The sequence below is a fragment of the Podarcis melisellensis genome, assembly GCF_964234715.1.
Source record: "Podarcis melisellensis genome assembly, chromosome: 3".
Lineage (NCBI taxonomy): Eukaryota > Metazoa > Chordata > Lepidosauria > Squamata > Lacertidae > Podarcis > Podarcis melisellensis.
The window spans coordinates 92,036,370-92,053,126 of record NC_138530.1 but is presented as its reverse complement, the minus strand read 5'-3'; the positions used below and the strand labels follow the sequence as shown (position 1 = coordinate 92,053,126).

Here is a 16,757-nt window from a genome sequence, read left to right as displayed (position 1 = left end):
ATCCCCCTTTCCTCCCAAACATGTGCTTTTCTGGGGGTTCTCCTGAACCCTCCCTGAGCCAATTCCCAGGAGAGGGGATCACCCTGTTGCACAAGTCCTTGCACAAGGCTTCTGTCAACAGTGAATCCTGCCCACTACTTGAAATTCAGTGTTGCACTAAGTTAAAGTCCCTTAGTGAATAGGCACTTGCATGCCAAGACCCTGCGATCCCACAGTTCCCTAGAGGGATGAATAACCACACTCGGGACAGCAGCATTTTTGGTTTTGGGCTTGAATATGCCCACAGCTTTATTGGTTACAGTAGAGATTGGTTTGGCGTAGGCATTGGGTAAGCAGTTCCTATTCCACTTCAGCCTGTCTTCTGGGAGAGTGTCTAAGAGTAAACCACAACCAAGGGGGGGGGAGCCCTATGACTTACATCAATTAGGGGTACCCCCTGCAGGGTCCCCGTTGGAGGAATGGTATGCCCTAGCCTGGGCATCAGACAGAGCCACTCCTCCTGGATCCTTTTAACAGGATACCCTTTCCCAAGGAGGGGCAGGCAGAGGTTCCAACCTCCTCTCCACCAAAGATCTAGGTTCACCCAGTGCCTTACCACCACCCAAGCCAGAGTTGACTCACCTAATAGGCACTTCTTCAGGTATTTGTATCCCTTGACACTTATAGGTAAGCACCAGCAACTTGAATATGTCTTGGAAGTGAATAGGCAGCCAGTGCAGATTTAAAAATGAGGGCAATATGAACAAGTCTGATTGTATCTGTCAAAATTCTGGTAGTAACTGCATTGAAATTAGAAATAGTAATAGTGGAACCTCTATTGAGAAAGATGTAAACTTTCTCAAAGCAATAATAATAATAATAATAATAATTTCTAAATGTATCTCCATATTTTACCAAGCATTATGATCTCCTGATATTATCCATTGCCGTGTGGACTGGAATTATTACTTAGAATAAGATGCAAATTGAACACTGTGGAGTTCAATTTGAGTTACCTGGGGATTGCATATTTTGCCTACAAAGGACACAGAGAGCACAAGATCTGCGGGTGGTTTTCTCATGCTGCAGAATTTGTCTTGGCTGGTGCAAAAGCAACAGATCATTTCTGCCGTAGTTTAGGAAAGTCTGTAGCATGACATGCGTGAACCCAAAACCACTAGTCCTTTAATTAAGCTCTGAGCACGGCAAGGGGAGACCTAGTTTTGGTAGTAGATTTAAGTCCTAACATTTGCCTGCTTTTGATGCCATGTTGATGTTTCCATAGCTTCAGACCAGGTGCCTTTGATTGAGGACTTGGAACAGATCTTCATGCGTTCATGGCGGGAGTCTCATCTTTCTGAAATTCGTCAATACCAACAGGCCATCCCACAAGCTTTCCCTCAGGTTCCTGGCCCAATTGCCCCAGTGACATCAGCTCAGCTTCCCTGGCTGGCAGGACTGGCAGCCAGCTCATGTAATGACAGTGTCCACATCATTGAGTGCAACTATTCTTTAGCGGAGGGGCTCTCAGAAATGTTTAAGATGCTCGTTGAGGGAAAGCTAGTGAAGACCAACTATGTGGTGATCATATGCGCTTGTAGAAACAGAACTATTGACTCTTGCATTGCTGTAACAGGTGAGCTGCTAAAGCAATATGTGGACCTTTCTGGCATTCTTGTTATGGAGTGGCTTTTGCCCCAGCTGTTAGCAGGCTAATGGGCAAAAGGCTTTAACTGTTGGCATGTACAAAGTAGAATTTCATATACCTGGTGATGTACGAGAGCACGTTTGCATACCTTCCAACATTTCTCTGATGAAAATAGGGGTGTCCTATTCAATCACCACCACCACCACCACCATATATTTTTTAATTTATACCCCACACATCTGACTGAGTTGCCCCAGCCACTGTGGGTGGCTTACAGAATACATAAAACATAATGAAACATTGGACATTAAAAAAACACTTCCCTATATAGGGCTGCCTTCAGATGCCTACCAAAGGTTGTACAGGTTACTTATCTCTTTGCATGAGGTTACTTATCTCCTTGACTTGGGGGTCACTTAAATCCATATCCTTCAATTTTCAATGAAAATAGGGACATCCGAAGGAAAAGCGGGACATTCCAGGATCAAATCAGAAACTGGGCCAGCTTCTGTAAATCTGGGACTGTCTTTGGAAGACAGGCAGTTGGATCCAATGATTTTATATAGCATATTCTGTCTTTGCACTGCACATATATTTGGGTCTTCAGTCTTTTCTTTAGGTTTGCATCCGATAAAGGGCTCACCCAGGCTTCTTTTTGTCTGCACTCTGTCTTTTAGGTCTGCACTCTAAAACTACACGCCTGGGCACTTTTTTTTATTGCCCTGCTGCTTTTCCTAGGAAAACCCACTCTTTATCACTGAATCAGAACAAAGGTCAATTCGGGTTTTCAAAGGATTGCTGTTTGCTCCGATTCAGTGGTAAAGGAAGTCTGTATGAGCCCTTAATTTTACATTTATATCCCACTTTTCCTCTGTGGGTGGTGTATATGGTTCTCCCTCTGCTGGTTTTATTCTCACAGCAACCCTGTTAAGCAGTAATACAGTAACTGGCCCAAGGTCACCCAGTGAGCTTCATGACTGAGTGGGGATTTGAACCCTGGTCTCCCAAGTCCTAGTTCAGCTCTCTAACCACTGCACCACATGGGCTGCCTTTACTGCCCCCCTTCATCCAACTTTAGCTTGGCTTGATGACCATACTGTCCTGTGGCCAGAAATGGAGCCACTGTAAAAAAAAGAAAATAAGTAATTAGACAATTAAAAAAAAAGAAAATAAGTAATTAGACAATTGGTGTGAGGAGTTGTTGAAAAAATCTCAAAACAGGGATGCAGAAAAGGGGAGGTAATGGGAAGTCTGAGAAGTAAGGTTTATGAAAAAGAGGTTTGAAATTATACATGTTTATATGTTTTGTTTGTTTATGTATTGTGTGTTGTTTTGTTTTTAAATCTGTGTTGAAAAAACCAATAAAAAATTATTAAAAAAGAAAAAAAAGAAATGGAGCCACTGTAGTGTCAAACTGTAGTGTTTGACCAGGTAAACTGCACCGCTAAAGAGGAAGCATTATATAGAATTAACCAACAACGATACTACTTTCAAACAGGCTAAATGAGTTCTTTTCCTGATTCTTTAGATTCTACTCAAGATTCGGGTTTCTGAATTATTTTCAGAAGGGAATTGACTGTCAGGTGTCACTTATAAACACTTGAAATGGCCAAAGAAGGTGAAGCGAAGTAGGGTAGAGTGACCCTATAAAGCAGGGGTAGCCAATGTAGTGCCCTTCTGATATTTTTTGGACTACAGCACCCACAATCCCTGATCATTGGCTATCCTAGCAGGGGTTGATGGGAGTTGGAGTCCTGCAACGTGTGGGAGTCACCATGTTTTCTACCTCTGGTAAAACTAAGGACATTTGTGGGGGGGAAACCTAATGGTGTACCTAAATTAAATTGTGATCCTAAAGATTGCGTTTGGCCGTTGCTTTCCTTAGTTTTCATTGAGTCTTTGACAAAATCTGTGGGGCCATAGTATATGATAATGCAGATGTTAGTAAGAAAAGTTCTCCCTTCTCTTCCAACTTGGCAGCTGATGTAATCTCCCATCCAGAACCCAACCAGACCCAGATTGGCCTAGCTTCAGGAAGATAACTGTATCATGTGCCTTTAGGTGTTTAGATCAGAGGTTTTCAACCTTTTTGAGGCCACAGCTCCCTTGACCAACTACATTCTATCTGTGGTACCCCTGTGGGGCTCAGGAGCCCAGTTATGTCACCCCTTGCCTACAGAGCTGGCAGTTTCTCACACTTTTTTGAACACTTTCCCTTGTGGAGTGTTCCCTCAGCCTCCTCTCCTCTCCCCTCTCCTTGGGAGTTCTCCGGGCAGCTGCTGCTGCCATCCCTCGTCTCTGAGCTGCCCCCGCAGCCACCCCAAAGGCACCATTCACAAGTGGAGCTTATAGCCAGGGCTGCTGCAATAAACAGCCATGCAAGCCTTTGGGAGGCAGAGACATGAGAGAACATCAGAGGAAGGGAGGGAGGGAGGGAGGGAGGGAGGGAAGGAAGGAAGGAAGGAAGGAAGGAAGGAAGGAAGGAAGGAAGGAAGGAAGGAAGGAAGGAAGGAAGGAAGGAAGGAGGGAGGGACAGAGGCCAATGTTGCCTGCAGAACCCCTGACCATCATTGAAGGCACCCTAGGGTGCCCCAGCATACTGACTGAAAACTCTGGTTTAGATGTATAAGTGTCTCAGTTGCATGTGAACCCCTTCCCCCCCTTTTTATGTCTCTTAGGGAAGTACCAAGCAAGAATACTATCTGAAAGCATGCTCAGTCCAGCGGAATACCAGAAAGAAGTTAGTTATGAACTCGTAACGGGGAAAGTAGAGGCTCTGGGGGCCTTCTTCAGTACTCTCTGCCCAGGTACGTCATGGGACATCTATAAAGAGGCATTTGTCTGAAAGACTTTCTGAGAACCTAGACCATACGTGTCTATGTATAGACAACGTTTTAAAATCAGGATTCAGTTATCAAAAATCCGACCAAGTGCCACGTTAGAATATTCACCCTGGGTTTCACATCCTGCACTTGCAGGATTTCATGCCAGAGCCCATCTTTAAATATTTCTCTTTTTATGTAAGGAACAGGGGCCTAGCCTTTTTGTTGGATCCCATGCTGCTTTACACAGGTTACATGGCTTGGGAGATACTAAGATTTAAATGGTTTCTACAACACAAAAAATGGTGGCCGTTTCTTCCCCCTTTCATTCCGCCAGATGGTGATGTCGATGTGTTGCTGGACAAATTTCATCAAGAAAACAGATCCCACATTTCATCGTCACTCTCTGGTTTAGTGAACAAACCAGCAGCGGGGGATGCAGCTGGAACAGCTGTTTGCGCAAGTAAGTGGTTTGTGCATGTAACATATGAGGACGTTTGCCTTTTCAGAGTTGTGTCCCTCTCACTCCTTTCCTCCAAGGCATTTGGAGTTGAACGTTCGCTTCGCAAAGACCCTGTCTGTGTACACACTCGCATTTGCTCCACGTTCAGGGTGCTCCCACCCTTTGTTTGGGAAGCAGTGGGTGGAGAAATTGGGGCCATTTCACCAAACCTCTTGGTGGTGGGGAGCAGGTCGCCAAGAGTTTCTTGGAAGAAGGGCCTGCCATTAGTAGTGGCGAGAGCACAGCTTTCCCCCGCAAAATATTTATTCAACTAATGGTGATGGAAGTGGCAGTGGCAACAACAGCTATGTTTGTGCCCTGCCCACTATTTCCCATCTTCCACAATGTCACGAATCTGGTGTTATTCTGGAGCTTCGGACAGGGAAAACAGGGGCTGCTACACACACACAAAATGGTAGGGAATATTCAGAGAGAATTCTGCAAACAGGCCTTCTTTAGAAAAAGGCAAGAATGAAGCAACTCTGACAAAAGGGCAGACTGCAAAATGCATGGGGAATACAGTGGTACCTCGGGTTAAGTGCTTAATTCGTTCCGGAGGTCCGTTCTTAACCTGAAACTGTTCTTAACCTGAAGCACCACTTTAGCTAATGAGGCCTCCTGCTGCTGCCACGCCGCCGGAGTCCGATTTCTGTTTTTATCCTGAAGCAAAGTTCTTAACCTGAAGCACTATTTCTGGGTTAGTGTGTAACATGAAGCGTATGTAACCTGAAGCGTATGTAACCCAAGGTACCACTGTAGAGGGGTCATGCTTTCCCCTATGTAACAGGGCCTTTTGTTTTTCTTGCACATACCTTACAGCTCTTTGAGAACCCCCTAGTTGCCTCCGTGCGGCCCCAGCTCCTTGCTCCAAGGCAAGATCCTCCATGCATATCTCCCCCTGTGGAATCACGTGACCAGGTCATGATGTTCTAGAGCAGAGAGCTGAAGCAAACTTAGGTGTGCTGCTCCATATCTCGCATGGCTCTCTATAACATTCATGCTATAAATAAAGTTAAGGTCTGGCTCTCTTTCTCTTTCACCATTCTTTTTTCTCTCTCTCCCCCTCTAGGTTATAACCTTGAGCACCATCAGATCCGCCCCTTCCAGCTTGCAGTGGCTCAGAAATTGCTTTCCCATGTTTGCTCCATCGCAGACTCCAGCACTCAAAACCTTGACTTGGGTTCCTTTGAGAAAGTCGATTTTCTGATCTGCGTCCCTCCTTCGGAAGTGACTTATCAGCAGACGCTGTTCCACCTCTGGCATTCAGGTACTGGTTGCCGAAAAGCGCATACAAAAATCACAGTTGGCAGGGCATGCTTTTTGACTGTCCGATAGTCATTCGTTGTCTTCCTTTAGGTGTCTTGTTGGAACTTGGTTTGGAGAAGGAGCACCTTACCAAGCAGAGGGTGGAGCAATATGTGGTCAAACTCGATGCAGAAGCCCAGACTAAGTTTAAAGCCTTCTTACAAAACTCGATGCAGAATCCACACACGCTCTTTGTGCTGATCCATGACCATGCTCACTGGGACCTTGTAAGGTAAGAAAGTTCACTTCCCAGATTATGATGTTAGCAATGGGACACCGGTTGCAATAGACAATTGTATTGCATTGTACAATCATTTCCAAAGAGAAACCTGCTTCCTTTGACACTGGCTGTGTGATACCACAGCTGCACTACAAAGTTTTCCTTAATACAACTTCAGTTCTTTATAGTACAGTCATTGTCAAAAATGCATCCTCAGTGTCTGAGTAGTAAAGTGCTTTTTTAACAACAACAACAACAACAACAACAACAACAACAATTTCATTAAAGGTGACCCAAAGATCACTCTTTTGATAGTTGTTGTTTTTAATTGATGCTTATGTATCAATTTTACCCTGTGTCAGGGATGGGGAACCTGTGGTCCTCCAGAGGTTGAATTCTGTCTCCCATCACCTCCAGCCAGCATGGCCAATGGTCAGAGAAGGTTGGGGTTGCCATATACAGGGCTTTTTTCCCAGGGGAAACTCGCCAGAACTCAGTTCTGGCAACTCTCAGGTGGGTTCCATTGCCATTCTGAGAGAAAGAGGGAGGCACCTCCTTTTCTAGAAAAAGAGTACTGACCATATAGTAACATTGTGCACTCTCATTTGCTTTTTTGTTTTGTTTGTTTTTTACAGTGCAGTTCACAGCCTTTATCCTCAGTCTGATCCAGCCATGGGGCTTGTGGACAGGCTGCTCAACTGCAGAGAGGTGAAAGACGCTCCAAATATTGTGACGCTTCACGTGACTTCCTTCCCCTATGCCCTGCAGACGCAACACACCCGCATCAGCCCTTATAATGAAATCCACTGGCCGTCATTATACAACAATGTAAGAAGTTAACTCTTAGGATCTATGGGAGCTTTTTCTTTTTTCCCTTTAATGCCTGGTCTGGCTGTTAACGACCACAGCGTTAGGTTCCAAAGCAAAGCTGTTATGCAGAATGATGGGGCTCACACCCGTGTTTGCTGATCTCCAGTCACTTCTCTTGGCTCTTCTGAATCCCTTTACCTTTTCCTTTACCCCCTGATTCTTTCCCCTCTACTTTTATTCCTACCAAAACAGAACCTTACTGAAGGCAGCAATTTGGGATCTGTTGATTGCAAAACAACACGTAATATTCTCTGTGCTCTAGTACATCTGCAGCGCCACCAAAATGCTGGAGTATAAAGGATAACACAATTGGAGAGTTAGAAGGGACCATGGGGGTCATCTAGTCCAATATCCCCCCCCTCATGTGGGACTCAAACCCACAACTCTGAGGTTAAGAGTTTCATTCTCTGCTGACTGAGCTATCCCAGAACAGATTCTTTAGTGCAGAGCTTGTGTCGCAGCACGTCAGTGCGTCGGCTGCAGTGTGTAGGTGTGTCACGTGAACGAACCCGCGCTCCTCCCAGGCCTAGAAAGGGGGGTCAGTTTAATCTCTGGTTTGCTAGTAAAACTGAATTACTGTGTTGCAAAATGATAACACGTCTAAAAAATGTGTCGCTGATGTGAAAAGTTTGGAAAGCTCTGCTCTAGTAAGTGAGGATGCTGATCGCATTAGGAGCAAAAGGCAGAAAAACTTGGCTCAGGATTCAACTAAACAGTTTCTCTAGCGGGGAGCCAGCACAATGAGTCCCGCTTAGTGCACCTGGGGCTTCTCCGCCCTCTTCTCCATCCCTGCCCCCCCCAAATTGGCTGGTTGGGGGTCAGAACAACTTCCAGATGGGAGGAGAGGGGAGATTGTTCTGTCTGGCAAACAGAAACACTTGCACCGATGGAACAATTGTAACCCCAATATCCACGCAGTGTCTGGCACACACTCTGTGCATTGTGCTGCCTGAACTGCTTGCACAGTTGATCCGTCCCTGAGTGGGTACTGGTGAGGATCATGGTGGAGGAGGTAAGTAGGACTGGCCACAGAGAAGGGACAAGGTCTTATTCATAGCCCTGTGTATATTTGCGATAACCGGATTGGTGAACTGTTAAACCATCATCACAGACATCCCTGTTAATAGTCACTGTCATTTATTTCAAGGGTGTGGACTTGTACCATGAAAACAAGAAGTACTACGGATTGTCTGAGTTTATTGAGTCCACTCTTTCCGGACACAGCCTTCCCTTGCTTCGTTACGACAGCTCTTTTGAAGCAATGGTCATGGCTTTGGGGAAAAGGTACCGTGTTTGCCGTGGTTAATTTTTTTTTAAAAAGCAATATAGTTTGGTAGGTAGACTGTAGGTTTGAATGGCTGATGGCATTCTTTGTTCCTTTAGATCTGCCCCTGGTATATATTGATATATACATGCATTGCCATCACAGTTCTGCTAAGTGGCTGGATTGTGTCAGGCAGATTATCAAAAAGTAATTTAGGGCCTATCCACACTTACCTTTCTTCCATGTTCTCCAGGCTGAGTGCTCTTGTTTTCTGGAGCATTCCCCCATATTTCTGCATACTGAGGGGGGTCCCCCAAGTATATAGAAGCCACAGCCTTCATTTTGGCTGGATCCATTTCACTTCCCAACCAATAAGCATTCAGTCAATTAAGTTTGCCACCAGAGGGAATAACGGTGTCCTATGCTCAGCCTTGGGCTTGCTGATCAAAAGGTCGGTGGTTCGAATCCCCACGACTGGGTGAGCTCCCATTGCTCGGTCCCAGCTCCTGCCAACCTAGCAGTTCGAAAGCACTCCAAAAGTGCAAGTAGATTAATAGATACTGCTCTGGTGGGAAGGTCAACAACATTTCTGTGCGCTGCTCTGGTGCCAGTGTTCCGTTGTGCCAGAAGCGGCTTAATCATGCTGGCCACATGACCCAGAAAAACTCTGCGGAGTGGACAAACGCCAGCTCCCTCAGCCTGTAAAGCGAGATGAGCGCTGCAACCCCAGAGTCATTTGCGACTGGACTTAACAGTCAGGGGTCCCTTTACCTTTACCTTTATGCACACCACAATGCTGCTCAATGGGTCCATCACTTTTTGCAAGCAAAGCATCCACACAGGCTCTCACTGCTTTCTGTTTTGTTTCAGGTTTCCTAGGCTGCACAGTGCCGTGATAAGGACCTTTGTGCTTGTTCAGCACTACTCCGCTGCCATGATGGCGGTGTGCGGCTTGTCCCAGATGAAAAACTATACCACAGTGGAAACTCTAGAGATCGCTCAGAACCTCATCAATTCTTCGCGCCAGTGCCCCAACGGACACGGGCTGATGGTAGTCCTAAGGATTCCGTGCATACCTTTGGCGGCAGTCGCTTACGAGCGCCTCAACCACGTGAGGGAAAGGCTAGCCCTCGAAGACCATTTCGAAATCATCCTGGGCAATCCCAACTCTGGGATCACCATAGGGAAGCACTTCGTAGAGCAGCTGAAGGTAATAAACAGAACAGCTCTGCTCAAACTGGAGTTCCAACCTCAGCTGGTCAGATTATGCCCGTGGTGGCTGGTGCCCATTGGGACTGGTGGAGTGGAAGGCAAGGAGACCAGCAGTAGGTGGAGCCAGAGACAGTGCAGGCAGGGTCACATCCTGGACCAGTGGCAAGTCAGAAGGCAGGTGGGTGTGGGCTGGCTGAGGGCAGATTGAGGCTGGTGTGTCCATGTTCCATTTTCTCTAATGGACTAGCCACCACTGCTGCTGTCACAGGAGCCTGCAGGTCAGTAATAACACAGCTCAAAGTTGGAGCTAACTCTTCATTAGCAAAAAAATATGATCTCCACAGTCTTGGTTGAGTGACAGGTCTAATGAGCAAAGCAGGTCATTCCCAGTGGTCATGAAAACCAGTTGCCGAAACTGAAAGTCCCTGCCTCCTCAAAGCCATCTAAGTCCCCTTCTCTCCAGGGCTTTCTTCAAGCAATAGGAGACTGCGCCTGTGTGCAGCCAACTTCTCCTCTGCTCTTTTCATGCCTCTTCTTGTTCTGGGAGACAAGGGAGGAGGGGAACTTGTCACAGCAAGAGGGGGAGACATGCTTGACTCTTCACCAGCCTGACTCATCTTTGCCTCTTGGCCTCCCTCCTCCCACTCATCTGCTTTAGCTTCTGCCTCTGATTCTGGACTTCTCTCAGCCACAGATTCTCCCAGCTCACTAAGCCCTGTTACCTCTTCAGCTTCTGACACCTTCTCCTCCCAGTTTCCCCCCTCTTTTCCCTCTGACCACTCATTGTTGTCCTACCACCACTCCCTGGATTCTGACCTTCTTCCCTTGGTGGTTCCCCAGCTGGTTCCTTCCACCATTCCTCTGCATCCAACCACTCCATGACAGCTGCTGGTTAGCAGTGTCCATTGACAAAATGTGTTCCACACCAGAGATAATAAAAGTCATTCGATGGGGCTTATTTCAGAGTAGACATGTCTAGGGTTGCCCAGTGCCTCTAATAGTAATAGTAGTTTTAGCAGCAGCAGTAGTAGTAGTAGTAGTAGTAGTAGTAATAATAACAATAATAATTTATTTATATCCCACCCTCCCCAGCCAAATTGGGCTCAGGGCAAAATCTAGAATACATTAAAACATAAAATCCAGCAAATGACTGAAATACAGTTTAAAATCAGATTAATATCAGAATAAATCAGATGGCAACCCACAATTTCTGATACATATTCTGATATCAGCATCCAAGAAGGGATGTACTCCAGCGGCTGGCTTGTTGCCTTCTGACTCTTCATTATCTCTCCTGTTTACTTGGAAGTAAATTCTATAGGAGGAATTCAATATCGCTGTCTTCTGATTGTTCCAGCAGCACAAGCTTGTCAGTTTGCCAAATGTAACAACTCGCTCCAACTCTCCTGCATGCTCTTCCATGGGAATCTTGTTATTATTGTTGACTGTATATTTTTTAAGGTTATCTGCGGATTTGCATTTTAAACATGTAAGCCGCTTTGTGGAGGACTTTGTCAAAAGATGGATTATAAGTACCGTCAATAAAGAGAAAAATAAATAAATGTTACTCTCTTAACCGTACTCTTGAATGGGAGTAGAGAGTGAATGAAGGGCCACTCAGCATGTTCTTGGCTCAGCTGAGGTTTGAACCAAGGACTAGATGGTTCACAGTTTTTAACCACGACTCCACATTATGACAGCTCGCATGTACAGCAGCTCTTTCTCTAGAGTGAACTATAAAACAGTGTGTTTCAAATGTTTTGGCAGATTTGGCAGAAGATTGAAGATGCCGAATGGAGGCCTCAGACTTATTTGGAACTGGAGGGACTGCCTTGCATATTGATTTTTAGTGGAATGGATCCCCAAGGAGAGTCACTCCCAAGGTAATCACACACACACACACACACACGTATGAATTGGAAAATGGTTATATGAAATACACACATGTCCCTCAGGAAAGGGCTTTCTTGTTCCACGGCTGTGCCTTGCAAAATTCCATCCTTGCCCACTGAATTGAAGCTTGGTTAAGATTTCCAGATAAGATCAGATTCAGTGGAAAAGACTGGATTTTTGCAAGAAACAACCATGGAACAAGGAAATCTCTTGGATCCAGGGGAATTAAGCAGTACACATAAACTAGGGTTCAAAATAAAGTGTGGATGTGCCCTAAATTGCAACAGTCAAGGTGTTATTGAAATGCAACAGGATTTTGCCACGCTGCTTTATCTAAACATCCCAGATGGACAGGAAATGACAACAGATAAGTGCTTTCAGTTATTATCGTAGTAATGTTGTGGAATTCACCTGGTCTTTCAGTCTGTCTCTCTTCCTGTCTGTCCCACCAAGGTCCTTGAGGTACTGTGACCTACGTCTGATAAATTCCTCCTGCTTGGTGAGAACAGCCCTGGAGCAAGAACTAGGCTTGGCAGCCTATTTTGTAAGTTCTGAAGTCCCCGTGGAAAAAGCAGTAGGCACAAATGATGTCCTGGAGAGTGACCCAGAGAAGCTAAGCAGTACTGATAACGAAGATGAAGAAACAGTAACAGAAGGTAAAGGGATATCCATAGGACCATTGACTTGAAAAGGGGGCGGGAGACATTTGTGAGCTTCCATCACCCCTGGCTGTTAGCCATGCTGGCCAAGACTGATGGGAGCTGGGAGTCCAGTAACATCTGGAGGAGGGTATAGGCTGTTCGCCCCTACTCTGCTTCTCTAGTCTTTTGCATTTTTAAGTTAGATGGATCATGTCCAGCAGATGTAAACACAACTTCCATTTCTTCACAATTGTGGAATAGGCTCCTCTTCGGAAAAGAGAAGCCCCATCAAAAGAGAAAGGTCTGGCTCACACGATTCTGCTGCTTCCTCTGTCTCTTCTAAAGCATCAAGTAAGACATCAGCACGACTCCTTTACAATATGCACATTGGGGACCGAAATCCTAATGATTTAACCACAGCTAATGCTGTGGTTGCTTGGCTTTTGCCATCACTCCTACAAAAAAGGGGGCCAGACAGACAGACATGATAAAGGCAACACTCACTTCTCCCTGAGAAATCTCCACTTCACTGCATTTGACATGCTTGTGTGAATTGCGCCTTAGCTTTTGTGTACTGAAGGAAGACTTACTGTGATGCAATAAGGGAAAAGCCACTCTCTGGGCTCAAGTGGAGTGGTGCACTACACAATCTACCTTTCCACTTGTATTTATCACTGATAAATAATTATCTCTGGGATTATATATTGGGTCAGGGGGATATCGCAGCCTTCAGTTGCCACTAATGACTGAACAGAGCACTCTTAATAAGTTATGGATTTTGTCCATAGGCACAGCTTTCTGCAGCGAAACATCTCCTCCTTTGGTAACTGCAGGGGAGGTGGGAAAGTCTCCCCATCCGGTACTCAGCAGCAGCACCGAAGAGAGCGTGAATAACTCCGAAAAGCAGAGACCGAAAGCAGACAGAGACTCAAAGCTGGAAGCCAAAGCTGCTCAGGCCTCCATCACTTCGTCGCCTCCACCTCCTTTCTCATCTCCCTCCGCCTCTTCAGCACCTGCCCACAGCTCTTTCGTTCTGCAGGCCTCTCAGTGCTCCATGACCAAAGCATCCCAGCAGCCCCCCATCGTTTACTTGCCCAAACTGGTTCATGACATGGTTACTTCTGCAGACAGCACAGGGCTTCCCAAGTCATCGTCCCTCTTGCCTTACCATTCGGTCATGTGGGCCAGTTCTTTCCGCCCGCTCATGAGTAAGATGATGACCTGCACCGAGCAGTCTCTATATTATCGCCAGTGGACCGTCCCCAAGCCGATCCATATGGACTATAACAACAGGAATGAAGGCAGGATGGATACCTTTCATCCAAGGAGGCTGTTATTGAGTGGACCACCACAGGTAGGTAACAAGAAAAGGGACACCATTTATTATTATTATTATTATTATTATTATTATTATTATTATTATTACTATATCATTGTGCATTTTGCCTCTCCGTTTCATGTAGGAGGAATGTCATCATATCTGGGCTTTGAATCAAGCTGCATTGGTCACCTGACTTTTCAGACACCTGAAATGATACTTTAATGTGCTTAGATTTCATAAGCTACTTCTATAAGTTTCTGATGTATATCTTTACAGATAGGAAAGACAGGTGCCTATCTGCAATTCCTCAGTATTTTATCTAGAATGCTGATTCGGCTGACGGAAGTAGACGTTTATGACGAAGAGGAGATCAATGCTGGTATGTCCTACATGTCAAACCTTGGATGAATAATTTGTAATTGTTAATGGGAAGTTGAGTGTTTTATTGCTGTGCTCTTAATCCCCCATGTTCATTTATTTCAGTCTTCAGTTAACGCAGCCATTACCAAAGGCTGGCAGTCAGGCAAAGACAATAAGAATTGCCCTTCCTTCCTTCTATATTGAATAGTCAATTATTTTTGAGTTTGCATTTTAGAATGATGAAAAGGGTATAACAGTGTGCATAGCATGAGTTTGTTTTCCTGTGATTGTAGATCTTAAAGAAGAATCAGAGCCGTACTATCACCAGTCAGGGGATGCGTGGCCCGATCTGGAAACATTCAAGAAAATGCCTTTCGACTACACGATCCATGATCCAAAATATGAAGATGCAAGTCTCATCTGTTCAAGGGTCCAGAAAACAAGCAGCGAAGGTCAGGGATAGTTATTTATTCAGTTATTCTGACCAGACACCTGTTTGGTAATGATCTTTCATGCCATAAAACGGTCCAGTTAGAATGTATTGATCAGAATCTGGTTGTTGGTTTTTTGCATTCCATTGATGAGAAGTGTGGGGAATGGCACTCATTTGGGATTATGGGCATTCAGTACAATTCTGAATTAAGTACTTAAGGACTTCAGTGAGACCGCTAATCTCTAGCTAGTTCTGCTTTCTAATCTGGCCTTGATTGCTGTAGTCCTAAAACTCATACGACAGCGATGGGGAACCTGAGTCCCTCCAGCCATTTTTTGGATTTCAACTCCCATCAGCCACAACCAGCATGACCCATGGCCAGCAAAGATTGGGAGCTGGAGTCTAATAATGTCGGGGTGTGTGTAAAGGGGTACACCCTGCTCACAGCCACCTTTTCCCAGTGTTTGCCTTTTGATTCCTCAAGTCCCCAGCATATGGCATAAATTGAAAAGAAGAAGGGAGCAATGGGAAGTCTCTTTCTTAAACTGTCACAAAGTATGGTTTGTGAACTGTTGAGACTGATGAGCTGTAATTTGGGCACTGGTGTTACCATCCATGTAAAGCGCTCTATTAGAGTCATGGATTCTCCCAAAGGATTAATGGGAAATGTAGTTTGTTAAGGGTCTCCTTACAACTTTCATCATCGCCCTATGTTTCCCAGGATTCTTTGTGGGGGGAGCCATGTCTGTTACATTGGCATAAGAGCACTTTAAATGTGTGGTGCGGGATGTGACCATAATCTTGCTAAAACTACAACAATACTGTGACTTATTTTGTGTGCGTCTGTGTGTTTGTACACACACACACACACACATGCATATATCATGCACATATTTATTCTATTTATATGCATCCCTTCATCTGAAGTTCACAGGGTGGTTTATAACATAAACCTGTAAGAAGCACACTCTGAGGAGGACTTAGCAAAGCCACTAGAGGGTGCTAGTGAGGAATAGAATTGGAAGGGAACTGAGAGTCATCTAGTTCAATTCCCTACAGCAGGCATAGGCAAACTCGGCCCTCCACATGTTTTGAGACTACAATTCCCATCATCCCTGACCACTGGTCCTGTGAGCTAGGGATCATGGGATTTGTAGTTCCAAAACATCTGGAGGGACGAGTTTGTCTACAGGATAATTTGTGATTTCCAAATAATATTAATATTTATAATATATATTTATAATATTTATGATAATCTTATCACACATGTAGCACTGTAGAGCAATCAGAGCACGTTACATTTACTGCCTCGTTTGTTAACTTTAAAGCTGAACTGAAATGGAAACAAATATGTCAGTTACAGTGACATATGGCAGTGGTTTATGTCAAACAGCATGAGAAATGTTTTTCAAAGATGTTGGTGGGTACAGAAATTATTTACATATAGACAGACGAATAGATTGAGAACAATGTTTACAGTAAACATGTCAACACTCCCATGAGAATAGCAACTTTTTTCAGATTCCTTTTTGATTGCAGCCAGTATAATTTTGCATTCAGAAGATACTCAAGGATGGGGAAATTCCTTTGTGCTGGCCAGTGCTCACTTAACTGACACCATTAAAATATATTTGTACAGATAGTACAGCAAGCAGAAAACAAGAGGACTTGTATATGCGTCGTCAGACAACACGGATGAGATTATCCAAATACGCTGCTTACAACACTTACCATCACTGTGAACAGTGTCATCAGTATATGGGCTTTAACCCCAGGTACCAGGTAAGACTGATAGAGCCCTTTTAGTTTTGTTTTTGTACATTATTCTCTGTCAGCTGTTCTCCCATTCATCTTGGTTTGTCTTCTTTTCTAAGGGTCAGGTCAATTATTTGGATGATCTTGAATATTGGCTGCCCTGTTTTAGGGCTAGATTTAATTTCTGCTGTACTTGACGGATGCTTTTACGCTACTCCCTATAACGAATGGCTCTGCCATTGTGGGAATGGAGCAAGAGAAATATTAACTCTTTTTGAAATATAACTCTGTAAGATGATCAAAATACCTTATTTTACTCCCATCCTCTTAAGATATGCAGGAAGGATAATTGAATGGCATTTGGCTGACTGCTTATTGGCTAACCTGAACAAAATATTAATGGAAAGAGCTACTAGATTTTTCGTGTTTGCTGCAAAGACCCCTAAAAAGATTTTGTTAATTTAGTTGTATCTTTGTTTGTTCCTGCCCTTAGTTTATATAACTACTATATCTTTTAACCTGATATATGTTA

General features: G+C 44.6%; 1 protein-coding gene across 5 annotated transcripts in view; it reads left to right on the top strand.

Moving 5' to 3' along the window:
* Positions 1-16,757, top strand: part of GREB1 (growth regulating estrogen receptor binding 1) — an 89,314-nt gene that overhangs the window by 57,284 nt on the left and 15,273 nt on the right. For all 5 annotated transcript variants that reach the window (XM_081905920.1, XM_081905918.1, XM_081905917.1 and 2 more), the window contains 15 exons: positions 1,265-1,615; positions 4,306-4,434; positions 4,787-4,912; positions 6,021-6,218; positions 6,308-6,488; positions 7,112-7,304; positions 8,494-8,630; positions 9,481-9,820; positions 11,590-11,705; positions 12,169-12,371; positions 12,618-12,707; positions 13,145-13,710; positions 13,954-14,056; positions 14,331-14,489; positions 16,110-16,252. In XM_081905920.1, the coding sequence (XP_081762046.1) occupies positions 1,265-1,615; positions 4,306-4,434; positions 4,787-4,912; positions 6,021-6,218; positions 6,308-6,488; positions 7,112-7,304; positions 8,494-8,630; positions 9,481-9,820; positions 11,590-11,705; positions 12,169-12,371; positions 12,618-12,707; positions 13,145-13,710; positions 13,954-14,056; positions 14,331-14,489; positions 16,110-16,252 (3,035 nt within the window). The remainder of the gene's footprint in view (positions 1-1,264; positions 1,616-4,305; positions 4,435-4,786; positions 4,913-6,020; positions 6,219-6,307; positions 6,489-7,111; positions 7,305-8,493; positions 8,631-9,480; positions 9,821-11,589; positions 11,706-12,168; positions 12,372-12,617; positions 12,708-13,144; positions 13,711-13,953; positions 14,057-14,330; positions 14,490-16,109; positions 16,253-16,757) is intronic.